Source organism: Lepisosteus oculatus, chromosome 21 (assembly GCF_040954835.1).
Source record: "Lepisosteus oculatus isolate fLepOcu1 chromosome 21, fLepOcu1.hap2, whole genome shotgun sequence".
Classification (NCBI taxonomy): domain Eukaryota; kingdom Metazoa; phylum Chordata; class Actinopteri; order Semionotiformes; family Lepisosteidae; genus Lepisosteus; species Lepisosteus oculatus.
Genome location: NC_090716.1, coordinates 6,031,053 through 6,046,083, shown reverse-complemented (window position 1 = coordinate 6,046,083; position 15,031 = coordinate 6,031,053). Strand labels below are relative to the sequence as shown.

Here is a 15,031-nt window from a genome sequence, read left to right as displayed (position 1 = left end):
TGGTAGCCTGTTTGGGCTGTATGAGCTATGCAGTAAGGGATTAGGTTGTCTTTTGGCTGTAAGAGTCTTGTTCTTGAGCTGCATGTTTGTTTTTTCTTCTGAGGCCAGTTCCTGCTCCCCTTCTTTGGAAGTGGCTTTAGAACCACTCCAATCCTCACTCTTGAAGGTGGCAATCCAGCAGAGTTTAGGGTCAGCCCGTTTGGAACTGGGAAAGGGATAGTAAACTGCTATACTGTACATCCAGCCAGCAACTAGGGAAAAGCCCATGATGTTCTGTGTCTATTCTTCAATATGCAAACCTTCCGATCTGCTCTGGTGTGGTATGTCAATGAAACCAGTACCTCAGTTTGATGTACTGATGTCCAATCAGTCAGATTTGCCCAGGAATGCATTGGGAAGGCCGTGGTTTGAGCAGCCTTGATGTAATCTCTGCTTATCTGATCTCTAAGAGTGCTTGGAACTACTACATCCTTTTCTTAATTGAAAGATGCAACAAATTAGCTGCCCCACTGAATCGTAAAACTAGGCAGCAATTTACCTTCTGGTGGTTCGTCTCTCAGGTACGGTGGGAGCTGTTCGGTGTTTGAGTTCTCTGATGAGCCCAGGTCCTCCACAGTCTCAGAGTCTGTGTTGGGTCCCTGTCAATAAAAGAATGAAATTTTTGTTCCTTTCAGACGCATACTAATAAGTTCATGTTAAATGAAAACTGTCTTCCAGATACATCTTTTGTTTCTAATACCTCATCTACTAATTAAATTTTTGGAAATTTAAGGTTTGCAAGTAAACAATCATGGCTGTCTACATCTAAAGTGCTATACAGTTAATTCAGATCAAAGTAATTTTTGTACCCAAACTAATTCTGCATGTTAATAAGCAGGGATAAAATACTGGATCTTGCTATTAAATGACCATTTTAATAAGATAGGTATGTTAAATACTTTATTGAAAATAAAGCCTGACGCTTTTATCCGAAGTACTCCAGTTATATTCAGGTTAAACTGTGCATCTTACTGGGGCAATCTGAGCGAAATATCTAGCACAATGATATCAGCAACGTCACCTTGATTAAGATGTAACCCTTAAATGTCTTAACTATTTGTAATTCCATTTTAAAATGAGCGAAGCACAAGAAACTAAAAATTGCAGCTTTAAAACTTCCCACATGATTGTTCTTAGTGCTGTCATTTGCAAAAGAAACAAAGTAGCAAAACGAGTTGCGTACTGTACTGTTCACAGTATAGTTTATCGTAATATAAAAAAACAGTTCATTAAAGTATACAAAAAGCACGTGCCTTGGTATTAAATGGGACATAACACTTAAAAGATTTAATTGCCAGTATCGGCTTTTACCACGGATCATTTAATTCATACTTTCCCTGGAAAATCACCCTTTCTAAGAAAGACACTACGCACGACGACCGGTTTGTTTTTAATACGTCACAAAACACTCCATACGATAAGCAGCCTCGGAAGTATTCATAATAACACATGATTTCGGCCTTAGTATTGGACAGTGATGTGCAAACAATTACAGCCAGCTAGATAACGAAAACAAAACCGCCCCCACTCACCTTCATTGCTGCAACAATTACAGATGCGTACTTATAGCTCCGAAGGCTTGTTTAAAAATAATACTGGGTCCACATAAACCCCTGTTTTAATTATCAGAACAGAATTAATTGCATTAGTTTATTAAGCCCTTAAACAGCTGCAGTATGTTTTCTGCGTAAATGTAACAGGAAGTGACGTTTGAATGTTTATATTGAATTTGGCTAACGTTGCTATTACAACTTGTTGGCCACAAGAGGGAGCCAATGCTTTAACTGATGAAGCACGTATTGTGTCCATCATATTTTTTTTAATCTTCTGAAAGAATGTGCATGAAGATACAATTTGTGGTTTGAGTCATAAGACACATGTATTGGCCGATGTTTTCACTTATGACAAGGGAGATTTGATCGTGCTGTAATGTAAAGAGGCCTTTTCTCTTTATGAAAGGACTTGTCACATTTTAAAATGTGCAAGTGAGCAATTTCTAAAAGATACTCCATGCTGAAAGAGGAGAAACAAAACATAACGTTTCGGCTGTGGAGCCTTTTTCGGGTGTAAAAAGAGAAGTAAGGAAACACAACGTTTTGGCTGTGGAGCCTATTTTCTTCTCTTTTCAGCATGGAATAAACCTTTACTTGCTCCTTTACAGCCTACACATGCTGACACAGCTACAGTACCAACCTGAACTATTTCTAAAAGACATTGCAATAAGATATGACATGACTTTGTATGAGCAGTTTTAATACATACTCTTCATACAGTGCCATAAAACATGAACCTCAGTCTTTATTGTGTTACTTATTTCATTGCTGTAATTTCAAAATATAAACTAATGTCCTATACTTAACTTTCTCCAGTTTACATGAAAATGAATTATGGACATTTTATGGACATTGGTTTAGTACTCCTTAAATAAATAAATAAACATTGTATATGAATTTCCTTTTAGAACTCTTTTAGAAAATCAGAAGGAGAATTATTAAAAATGAATAAACTATAATTCTCTTTAAAAATTATAAACTTCAGGTGATGTTTTTTGGGGGAAAAGTGAAAAGTGAAAGGGATGTGAGTTGAGCATTGTTTTGAAAATAAATACAGTACTGAATTACTGTATGTAAGCATTCTATACTGTATTCCTCTCATGCTTATTTTATTGAGCTCACCAATTAAATTATAATTTAATCATATAAATCTGAGATAAAGGTAGAACTACATTTTAATTAACCTAAAAGGTCTTCACAAATATTTTTAAATATGAACACAGTGTATTTTTAAACATGAACACATTAATTCAGGTGTTGAATACAGAACATTTCTATTGTTTGTGTTTCCACATGCTATTTAACAGAGGTCTAGGGCAGACTGACCATAACATTTAAAGTTGACACACTAATGTTAAGTAAGGTAAAGGATGCTTTTACCTTAATTGTTCCGTAGCCAATGAAAAGATCAAGGCCAGTGTACCACATGCAGTAGAATACAAGTGGATAAAAATGATTTGGACTATACTGAAACATTACAGAACACATCATCAGAAAGGACAGCTGTATTCTGACCTAAATACTGCCCATTAATCAGCACACTGATTTCTGTTGTCCTCAGGAAATTATTTAAGAATAAAACAATATCCACAGTGATGCAGTAAATTATTACTGCATTAGTTTTGAGTAATAAACATAACATGAATTGTTAGCCTGTTACAACATAGTCTATTTTAAGTCCGGTAATGAGTTTAAAACTGTTCCTGCTTATGGTTAACTAAGGTGGCTAGCACGATGCCAGTAACCTCGACTGGCCTATGGTTCAGAAATAACTAAGACAGCTTCATTCAAGAGGTCTTCTCTTTTTTATCACATTTACCAGTTCACCTTGCTAAATCCCTGTGGTCACTTAACCATTTTTTCATACATAAATATGGAGTATTTATGAAGTTGACTGTCCTATTAGAACAATATTATCCTTAAAACTGTTTACTGGAAAGCAATGAAATGTAACACAGTGAACAAATGGAGTGCAGGTAGGTAAATGAGACACACAGTATAAGTGGGACCACGGGTAACACATTCACTACAAGGCATGAAGTGCATTCTTAGGGTACAAACATTTGTGATCAATAGTAATGTGCATGGCTTTGTAATCCATGAGTTTGTTTTTCTGATCTCATTTATATTTAGGCCAATCATGCATTATATTGTTTTCATGGTACAGAGTTCTGATTATATATGCCTACTGTATAAACTTTAGAATCATCCTGTACAATTCATATTATATTTAAATTTTTGTATTATTTAATATGCACATTTATCTAATTTGTAGTACAAGGAAATGTGTACTTGTCATCATATGAAAGACAAAACCTAATTAATTTTTTTAATCTATATTTACTCAGAAACAGAGTAAATACCATCAAGACCTTCTGATCGTGGACTGTAGACTAAGAAATACAGTTAAGTACTGTGTCTCTTAAAGAGAAATGGGTGCTACACTTATGCCTTTAAGTGCCCCTTGAAACGACTGAAGAATTCAATTCCAGCTCAGAAAATAATTTATTTTAAAGGGGTATGGGTTCAGCTTTAGCAAAGCAATCCTCTTATAACAGATTCTTTGCATTAACTAAGCATACAGAAGCAGGCTGAAAAAGTAAGTGTAATTGCTGTCCACTGTAAGAACATATCTTTCTACTGTATCTGTTCTTTATCGTAAAAGGCTGTTATCTTTGTGGGAGTTATCAGTTTGTTTTTTATGGACACCATATTTTTTCTTACTTTAATTAGACTCAATCTATGTTAAAATCATTGAACAAGAAAGCAGCATCTTATGCAGACTAGAGTTGTATGTGAAATTAAAAAAAAACAGTTTAGGTAGATGTGATTAGGGGCTCTGTTATAGAGGGTCAGATGATTAAAATGATTAAAATGCTGATTAAAATAGCATAATTTCTGAATTCATGAATGTACGTAAAAGTTGCATGCATGCTTTTTTCCAGTTATTATAATCACAGCAAATCCCATCTAGTAAATTCATATTATTCTCAGCTTGCAGTTCCAGACAGTTGGTTTAACATAAATAGATGTTTTTAGGAGGAAGAATTTCAGTATGCACAATTATTGGTACAATTATTGTACCTCCTGTTCAACACAATAATTTCCCAATATTTCTCCAGTAGACAGATGAACAGACTCTTGGATATGATAGAACATCTCTTTATTTAGGCTCTGTACATAAGACATGAGAAAGCAAGACTAAGATCGATACTTAGTTTTGCCACTCATTGCTTTGTAAGTGTTACAAATGTGCTTTCACAATCAGTCTTCTGGTGTGTCTTCTGTGGGGTAGCTTACACAGGTTTAAGGAGGTTTGTGACTCATTACTAGTGATATAAAGCCTGATTGGTACAGTGAGTGCCCTTATATTTCATTGTTATGCCCTGTACAGACAGCAAGTATGTTAATTTATTCAATTACTCTCACTGTTGCACTAATTGGTCACGGATTTTGCGGGATCTCAACTCCTTGCATTACTCCACATATTAATTTTGCAAAGAAAGGTTAATCAGAGTCTAAAATAATCAGCTGGCAGCCTATTAGCTTAGCAAATCTTGGTTCAAAATGCACTGTCCACACAATGTAATGTGTGCTATGCAGGGACATCTCAATCAAGATACAACTATGAAAAAATAACATTTAAAAAAATCATCTTAAAAACATCTTGTATAAGAAAGATATATAATTATGTGAATTTCTTTCTTAAATTTATTTTTGTTTTTCCTCATCTCAAACTGGTACTCCTGATATTTGTCGTATCACTTAGCTCTCCTATTACAAGACAGATGACCTCAAGTGGACTTTCAATTAATCTAAAAATATACCATCTGCAGTACTAACCTTAATGTCTTCAACCTAATTACCTGCCGTATATAAACCTTGTATACACTACGTGCCCAACAGAGCACTTGGCAAGTCTGCCTGAAAAGCCTGGAAGATCAGCCTGCCGTTTGCCGCTTCAGTATCATAGAAGCTGGTTTCAGCACCGCGGACAGCTCTACTGGTGATGGAGCAACCACAGTGCTCTATCAAAATGAAAACAGAAGAAATCGATGTGGCGGAGCTGCAGGAAATGTACAAGAAGTTTGTAGTGGAATGTCCGAGCGGGACATTGTTCTTACACGAATTCAAGAGGTTTTTCGGCATTAACCCGAACTGTGATGCTTCGGAATACGCAGACAGTATGTTCAGAGCCTTCGACAAAAATGGGGTGAGAAAAGACGCCTTTTAAAAAAACAACTTTTGCGACTTAACATTACACAACAGATTTGTCCAGTTCGTTAGATTTTATGGGATTCTTCGTCCCATAAATGCCATCGTATTGAATCCATGGTATCCTGTCAACTAACAGCACTTTTTTAAAACATGTTCTGTAATAAAAACCTGCAGTCGTTAAATAGAGAATCACGCTATTCACATACTGTATGTACAGTAGACAAACGAGGGGATTCACAACTGATCACCTGTGTAAACCTTGATGTGCAACACGTATTTACCGGTGTTGACGGCGTTCTGTTTAGCTGTGAATTGTTTGTTCTTTAATCTCTAACAGGGTTCAGTGTTTCCCCAAAATATCTCTAATTTGTTCACCGACTTTCCGAAACGTTTACTACAAATGACATGTTGGGCTATGTTTTCCAATAAGAGATGTGCTCTAAGAGACCTTTCATTTCCTTTTTCGATGTGTAGGACAATACCATCGATTTCTTGGAATATGTAGCCGCCTTGAATCTTGTATTAAGAGGCAAACTGGAACACAAACTCAGGTGGTCCTTCAAAGTCTATGATAAGGACGGAAACGGATGTGTGGACAAGAGTGAGCTTCGTGAGATTATTCAGGTAATTCATATTTGGAGTAAAGGGAGATATGATAACTAGATTTTCTAAAACTAACAGTAGGCGTCGGAGAGAGAAGTGTTTATCAAATGGGAAAGATGCTTTCCTATTCGCTAACTGTTGACACAGTTCCTGTTACAACATGGAAATCGGACGGATGACTAAATGTCCTATGGAACTTGAGAACACATAGAACTATTTAATAAACAATGGATGTTCTGCAATCAGATCATAATATAAAATCGCGTATACTGTATACGATTCCGACATTTCACACTCCGGAGCTGTTGATGTTGTTGCTGGTCTCAGAGCAGCTGGTGAGTAATCCACTAAATCCAGAGGTCAGAGGACACGTGCCTGTCTTAATTAGCAAAAGATGAGACTGTCAATAAGAAAATCCCCCACTGAGTTCCCGGATCTGTAAATAATTGAATACAAATTAATACAAAGCTCGAATCAACAAGTACCGTTTCTGAAGAACACAGTTTAACCAACGTTCCTGAATGATATTTTAAAAAATCAAATAATTCTCACTTTAAATGTAAAAAAAATAGTTTGCAAAACTTTCTGTATATATGCAGGGGAAACATTTTAGCCCCCCTACCTAAATTACTTAAATATTGGAATGACATTCTATTAAAGGTGATGCCTACCGAAGTTGCTTATTTGATAAATCAGAGAATATTATCAATAATTTATGATTGATCAAATTGATGGTTACTTTCAAATGTGTATGTCTATAAAAAGCACAATATAGATATTAGGATAATCCTTGAATTCTACAACTGACAAAGTTTTCATTGTTTCCTTCCTTTTAAGGCGATTTATAAACTGAAAAAGAACTCCAGACAAGACAAGGCAACTCAGTTCCTAACACCAGATGAAGTCTGTGAAAGAATATTTCAAATAGTGGATGCGAATGGAGATGGTAAATACAGAAACATATTTAATTATGAATTGATTGATTAACTAATTTATTCTGAGCACATTTAACTGCAAACAACAATATGTAGTACAAGTATTTACTCTTTAAAAGTGATGTGTTTTTCTGTTTGTACTGTACCCCATTATTAAAATTGAATAATTATTTTTTACAGCTTAGGTTTTAAAGCCTAAGCATACAGTACATCACCAAAAAAATTAAAAACATTGGTTCATTATCTAACAATGGGTGTGGCGAAGAGCATTCATTACTTACATTTGACTTTATTCGTTTGACTTACAAAGCTGGCTCACTGAACCTCTTCCTTTGTAACACATTTCTCGCTTTTGGAAAATAACATTTAATGTATTATTTTGTAGGGCAGCTTACACTGGATGAGTTCATTGAAGGAGCGAGGAAAGACAAATGGGTTCTGACAATGCTGCAGTTGGACATAAATCCTTATGGCTGGGTTCTTGAACAGAGGAGAAAGAGTGCCATGTTTTGACTTGATTTTTCTGAGTTACAGTATGTGTTTGCAGGTCCTGCTTTGTGATTTACAGTACATTTACTTACATCCAAGACTTCCTTTATAAAAATAAACGATAATCTCCCTAGAAATCCCATTTTATCTCTCCTAAAATGTTGGTACTGTGTAACCAATCTTCTTTTGAAGTTTTTAGTTGTAAGAAAAGAAACTGTGTGCTCAGAGTTTGTCTTTTTATAGAATGTGGATTTTTCACCCATCAGGAAATTCCTTTTCAGTTTGCTCTTGATTAAAAACTTAATTGTTGCCAGTTTTGATACGTCCCCCAGTCTTTTTAAAATTCTAAATGTTCTACATTTACAAAATAAATTGTAGTATTTATTTAGCCCCATACAGACTCCTTCTGCGTAAATAATGTTGTTACGAGCTGGATTTAAATAAAATAAGTGATGCTAATTTTTTAAATTATTAACTATTGTAACAAAAGGTTTTATACCTGATATGTTTGTTAATATTGTTTTTGTACAAAATAAAAAGTATTGTTTTCATACTGGTTAGATGTGTAAAAATGGAAGCATGCATGATTAATACTAATTTTAATATTTCATTTGTACATCTTTGAAAATGATTAATTTCCCATGACAATACAGACATGCATATGAAAGTGAAATAATTACAAAGATGACACTGTTTTCAATTGCCGCTACACACATCCAAGTTGAAAGAAGTACAGTATATTATGCTGCAGACCTGGCATGTGAACAATAGTTCACAAAACTGACTAAATTTTCTGAATTGACTATTACTGCAGTGCATAATCACAGAACAGATGTGACATTGTGCCTTGGAACAGTATTTTCCTCCTTTCTGTACTATCATCATAAGCATAAAGTTAATGGGAGGATTCCTTCTCTTCATACAGTACATAAATTCTTACCAAGAGAATATGTATGTCCTGCACATCACTTTAATTACTAATAGTCCTGTACTTAGTTAAAACTGTGAGAGGCCTTCCCTCAGTACTGGATATAGATTGAACTTTCAAGAGGCTAAATAAAAGCTTATGGGTCACAGACTCATTAGTCCAGGGGGCTCAGGAAAACACAGAAGAGGGTTTATAAATCCAGGCCTGATTAAACACCAATCCTAGCTACAGGAGCCTGAAGGATGAAAGTTTGCCAGATAATCTGATTTGAAGATCTGACTCAAGCATGCATAATCTTTGAAACATTAACCACTTTGTAAACAAAATGTGTACCAGAATGACATAAACTTATATTTTGAATGGGTTCCGCCTTGCTTGTTGAAAGTTTAACATGACACAAAGAAGATGTGGAAAATTATACTTCATAATTTGAATAAAAACTTAACTAATGAGGGACAACAACCACACATGAAAAAATTTAATTATATATAAAATATTTTTTTCAATGAATGTGCATATTTATAATTATTTTAAAACAATGAAATTATTCAGATTTGGGAAAATAGTATTGTAACCATTGTGTAAATATTGTTCTATTTTTTGTTCTGCATTTTCTTCTTGCTGGGGGAGGGGTTGAATATAAAAATACGGAGTAATTATATTGAGTAATTTGCATAATTAGCATCGAGTAATTTCTTTATTTCTCGTTTGTTGTTTCAAACCTCAAGGTTTCGTCTAAAAGCGATTATGAGCGTGAGGCTCCTATAGCTAATAATAGAATAGTACGCTGTCTTTTGAGGCAACTCTTAAACACTAGTCTGGATAAAACCAGTGGGAATTTAAGCACGGCATTAGCATTAGTTTTTTTCTGCAAAGTTAATGTACGTAATTATACGAGCAAAATAAAGTGAAATGAAATATAACAACAACAATGGAAACATACTTCTGGACAGGAGATAAACCCCTTTGACAAGTCCTATACTTCGCTTAATTGAGAGTTAGTGTAAATTATTTTGGGGTCGTTAAACAACAAAAGCAGTGTTTTTGGATTAGGATTTAGTAGATTGGAAAGCAAATGAGATTGCAGAGATCTATAAATATCGCCCAGGGTAGTCAACGTTAGTACTTAAAGTTATGCCTTTGGGGAAATCTTTCGCAAAGATACTCAGAGACCTACAAGCAAGACCTCCACTTCTGAGCAATGGCTATCCCAGCCCTCTGAAAAGCGGATCAACTGGTCTTCACACCACTAAAGACAAGGGCTGACATTAGGTTAAACGATGGGGCAGTTCCAAAGTGATCACAGAGAGGTTGATATTGCAGAGCTACAGGAATTGTATAAGACTTTTGTAGTGGAATGCCCAAGTGGAGCTTTATTTTTGCACGAGTTCAAAAGGTTTTTTGGAGTTACTGACACGACAGAGGAATCCTTGTATATGGACAACATGTTCAGGACATTTGACACCAACGAGGTAAAGGACCAGGCTACCGCCTAGTTCTTCACAAAAACAGCGTTTATTAATAGGCTTGACTCAAAAAATACGACTGTGTGGATTTGGCTTTGATATACATTTATATTGTACGGGAACAACATTGCATAATTATAGCTTTAACGTGGTATTTCAATTCCATTTCCACTGGTTCTTTAACAATCGTTGAATATCAGGATAGGTGAAGAGTTTCTGAACAGAACTGCAAGCAGTTCAGAATCTGACCTTGCCATTCTTCGACGATGTTAATCTTAATGCTGCGTGAATCCGGTTATTAGTGAAAATGGGTGGTGGATCATAAACAGAATAAAACCTGCCAGAGACGGGTGTGAGGACCGTCTCTCTGTGTGTGTTGTAAAACATTGACACAGTATGTTAGTACTCCGTATGTCAGTTCTTCTAAGTGATAGAGGCTTTTCTAACTTGACACTGCCTACATTTTGTTTTCACCTTTCTAGGACAATACCATCGACTTTTTGGAATACGTTGCAGCTCTAAATCTCGTCCTTAGAGGGAAACTTGAACACAAACTGCGGTGGTCCTTTAAAGTTTATGACAAAGATGGTAACGGATGCCTTGAAAGAGAGGAACTGCGGCAAATCATAGCGGTAAGATCTAGTGCGGTTCTATAAAGCACACAGACGGCGATCACGCTTGTGTGACTTGGTGTCGTAATCATGTTCGTTATTTGCCAGCTTCTTTCAGCTGCTTACAGAAACGTGTCAGGGTCCCTTTAAGATTCTTAAAAAATGTGGAAGACTTGCAGTGACTTTTTTCTTCTTTTGTTTGTCGATAGGCAATTTATAGCATCAAGACGGGTGCAACGGCAAAAGACGAAACCCCTCTCCTTACGCCCGATGAAGTTTGTGAGAGAATATTCGAACTTGTTGACGAAAACGGTGATGGTAAGTGGTAGCAGGATGTAATTGCACAACACTGAATTATAGTTATTCCTAAAACCTGCGTTGTAGCACGACAGTATTGCGGCTTGTACTTGGCTATGTGCGCGGCGTGCTGAAATTACTCGAAACCTAGTTGTTAAAATTCCAGATATCTGCAGGTTTTAGCTTAGTATTCATATGATCTGATGAATTTCAGAGCTTCGCTATAATTTGAATTGCACATGCCATTTTTCCCTCTCTGAAGACGCCTCGCTTATTCAACTGCCATGGATATAGTCTGTATCGTTGCTTAAAACTGAAATGTATAACATTGAGAGTGTATTGCTTTTATGCCTCTTATCAAATATATCTTCTCAAGTGCTTCTAATAAAAAAAATGTTTTCATTCTCAATATAAATATGAGCATACAGTAGTTCAGGTGGGTAGCTGCGTCAGCCTGCTGTACGAAGGTTGCAAAGGAACAAGTAATAGGTTTATTCCATGCTGAAAAGAGAAGTAAGAAAACAACGTTTCGGCTGTGGTGCCTTCTTCTTCACACCCGAAATGCTGTGTTTTCTTTCTTCTCTTTTCAGCATGGAATAAACCTATTACTTGTTCCTGAGCATACAGTATATGTGTAGTGCAACGTGAAGTAGTTCAAGCACTCTTGTCTGGTGAATGAAAACCAGCGGGTGTGATAAGGTGCTATAAATAATAATCAATAATCCTTGCACCTACAGTATATAGCATTTTTCTGTGTGCTCCACTCAGTGATTTACAGGTAATGGGTACTCCCCTCCTCTACCAGCAATCTATTTTAAGATATAAACTATAATCCTGAGGAAAGTACTTCACATACCTGTAGATATTCCAGTAAATGGCCTTGTTGGACTAAAGTAAATTGCTTTGAATAAAAGTGCCAAAAACAATAAATTAATAATGACAATTCATAGCGAAGGACAATTAGTTTATATTGTTTTTTTTTTGCAGGCCAGCTTTCGCTAGAAGAGTTCATCAAAGGTGCTCAGAAGGATCAATGGGTTATGAATATGCTGAAGCTAAACGTGAATCCAAGTGGGTGGGTTATAGACAACAGGAGAAAACGGGCATCTCTTTGACTATTAACAATGATTTAACTTCCAGCTGGGTGTGGGAGAAAATGCACCCAAGAGAGAAACTCAGAAGGGGAACTTTAAGTTTCTGCTAACATGGCAACATGGATTAGCAGCAATGTGAAGAGCTAACATCAGATTAAAGCACCATTTCAGTTGAGGAAAGGACAGGTCTTCTTCACTGATGGATTTACGGGGCCATCTTCAAGTATCTTCATATTGTGTATATTTTAAACATGGGCATTTGCATGCTCACAGCACTTTCTGAGCCAGAACATTTTGTTGGTCCTCCAACATGGCACCAGTTGAATAGTCCTTTGGTACTGTCTTGGTTGTTGACTACAATATAATCTGCTGTCTGGTATCTGGATTTGAAGGATTTTGCAGTGCCAGAATGGAACAGGCATTGAATCAACATGGGTGCATTGAGCGTAATGACATTTCCAAATGCCATCACATTCATTATAAGCTATTGTAACCATGTATGATATCACTACAACATCACCAGCACTATACTGCGCTACTATCTTTTATCCTTAGGTAACGTGGGTTTGTGATTTTACATGTTTTTATACAAAGGCTTTTTATTGTTTGTACAGAATAAGAATGTGTCATTCAAGATGATTAACTTTAACATTGTTCTGCTATTTATATTGAACAAGGAAATAATCAATAAGGAAATAACTGTCCTGGAACTCAAACATTATAAAACCTATCAGATATGTGTGATATTTTCACCAAACTGACCAGTTTGTGGATTTAGCTTTACTGTATTATTGTTTTGGGGCTAGATTGTGTTATTTTTCTTTTGCCCGCTTTCTTCAGGTTCATTTGTGGTCTTCATTATGCTTGCATGGAGATTTATACAACTCCTAATATACAGTAATGCCTCCCTTAAAGCCCCCTCTTGTAATACAGGGTTTTCAGACAGGGTTTAGGGACTACTCTAATAAAAGACTATTTCTACTTCTTTTTGTTTTACTGATTATGATTTTTGGTGATAACCTGCAATTACAGTCTACAAAATTAAACAATATGTTGATAGAGACATTCTTTTTCTCTTTAAACAATTCCATTATTTTGGGTTCCACCACAGCCTGATTCCTCCTCTCCTGACACTCATAGATTACAGTTAACAAGGTCAGTAGACATATCTCTGGGTAATCTTTTATATCTGAGTATATGAGTATATCTGTGAAGCCTTCTTCAGATGTGAGAGTTAGAGTTATAGTTAGATCACACCTGGGATAAACCGATTACCTTTGTAGACTACGCATGCTGACACAGCTTCCCACATGAACTAATCTGACCTTTAATGTTTGTTAGAAGATTAACATGGTAGTTAACTTTTTAAAGGAGCTAATTTGAGACTAAACTCACCCTAAAACGAAGTTAAAAGAAACATATAGCTAGAACTATTTTAAAACTAATAATTTCAGCACACACTCTTGCCAGGGTTTATTCCATGCTGAAAAGAAAAGAAAGGAAACGCAATGTTTCGGCTGTGGCACACCTGAAGAAGGCTCCACATCTGAAATGCTGTTTCCTTTCTTTTCTTTTCACCATGGAATAATTCCCGTTACCTGTTCCTTTGCAGCCTACCCATGCTGACGCAGCAACCTACTTCAACTTAATTTAATAATACTTCTTCGTGATGAAAGTAAATTGAAGCAAAACGTTTTTGAAGATTTCAGTGCAACATAAACATATACTGTATCTTTCAGGGCAATGTAAGGGTAGTACGTAACCAATAAACACATTAAAAATTAATTTAAATGACACCCCCCAAATTCTGAATGCATCTAATTTCCGCAAGATAAAATCTGTTAAAAATCGTTTTGTGAAACAAAAACCCTACAAATAGCTGTATACAAGAGGTAGCATTTGCACCACATAAAAACGATACAGATTATCCATAGATTTGTATGGAACGACTAATCCGACCGGTTGGGACTGGCTCCAAAAAATCCATTGGGAAACGCACACACTGGGTATAATCCTGACGTCACGTACGTGCCGCGTCAGCCTTGGCGTTCCTCAGCTGTTTGTTCACCTGACCAAGATGGCTGTCGGCTGAAGGGTAGTGGTGCGGCTGACACCCGAGGATTTTCTGCACCATGAGCAAAATATAAGCTTGCTTTTATAAATACGGAGTACTTTTCACCATCAACGGTTACATAGCATCTTGATGACCCGTTTGTAATCAGGTAAAACAGTTCTTTCTTTCGTGTAATTCGATCTGCTTAATACGGGTTAACCCTGCTAGTGGTGCTATCGTATGGCACCAACATAATGCTTTTTAGTGCTGTGACCAAAAAAAAAAAAAACATGCATCGATTCTATGTTTTCAGTTATTCAAAAATTGTGGATCTTGTTTCAAATCAGGTTTGGTATTTAGATGGCTGGTGCAAATAAGCATCGGGGGTTTATCATATTAATTAATAAATTAAGTCAGCACTAGTCTACGATCGAAGCGATTGCCCACAGTAAGTAACTACACAAGTTAATATGAACGTTGCTTTTTTTATTATGATGTTTACATAAAGCCAGAAATAGAATCGCATATGTTCATGTGCTTCCTGGTTTTGAATTGAAAACTGGCGTACTGTAGATATGACGATGCATTTTATTTTACCGAAGCGAGTTTGCAAAGCAGATGTATCGAGATGCAGTAAACACATAAAGTGAAAATGAACAGAAGTTAAAATATTTAGACAGCCGTTTAGACACGTTCTGGGACGTTTTGTGAGTTTTTATGCTGACGTGTGATAAAGTAAAATGCA

The 15,031-nt window shown here is 36.1% G+C and overlaps 4 protein-coding genes across 6 annotated transcripts in view; 3 read left to right on the top strand and 1 right to left on the bottom strand.

Annotated features, from left to right (window-relative positions):
• The window catches only part of LOC107075817 (transmembrane protein 263), a 63,100-nt gene extending 61,352 nt beyond the window's left edge, over positions 1-1,748 (bottom strand). The window contains exons 1-2 of the mRNA XM_015338509.2: positions 1,572-1,748; positions 539-638 (exon numbers count right to left, since the gene is read on the bottom strand). Of these exons, the coding sequence (XP_015193995.1) occupies positions 539-638; positions 1,572-1,577 (106 nt within the window). The 5' untranslated portion in view covers positions 1,578-1,748. The remainder of the gene's footprint in view (positions 1-538; positions 639-1,571) is intronic.
• Positions 1,749-5,451: 3,703 nt separating this feature from the next.
• On the top strand, positions 5,452-8,390 carry LOC102691378 (guanylyl cyclase-activating protein 2-like). Its single transcript, XM_015338520.1, has 4 exons — positions 5,452-5,805; positions 6,285-6,434; positions 7,251-7,359; positions 7,734-8,390. Exons 1-4 carry the CDS (start codon positions 5,602-5,604, stop codon positions 7,859-7,861), a joined length of 591 nt encoding a protein of 196 aa, XP_015194006.1. The 5' UTR covers positions 5,452-5,601; the 3' UTR covers positions 7,862-8,390.
• A 1,063-nt stretch (positions 8,391-9,453) lies between these two features.
• Positions 9,454-13,213, top strand: LOC102691178 (guanylyl cyclase-activating protein 2-like). Its single transcript, XM_006642660.3, has 4 exons — positions 9,454-10,237; positions 10,714-10,863; positions 11,052-11,160; positions 12,127-13,213. The coding sequence occupies exons 1-4, from the start codon at positions 10,046-10,048 to the stop codon at positions 12,252-12,254; spliced, it is 579 nt and encodes a 192-aa protein (XP_006642723.1). The 5' UTR covers positions 9,454-10,045; the 3' UTR covers positions 12,255-13,213.
• Positions 13,214-14,306: 1,093 nt separating this feature from the next.
• LOC102690978 (golgin subfamily B member 1-like) overlaps positions 14,307-15,031 on the top strand; it is a 31,143-nt gene continuing 30,418 nt past the window's right edge. For all 3 annotated transcript variants that reach the window (XM_069181803.1, XM_069181804.1, XM_015338523.2), the window contains exon 1: positions 14,307-14,455. The gene's annotated coding sequence lies outside the window, so the exon portion shown is untranslated. The remainder of the gene's footprint in view (positions 14,456-15,031) is intronic.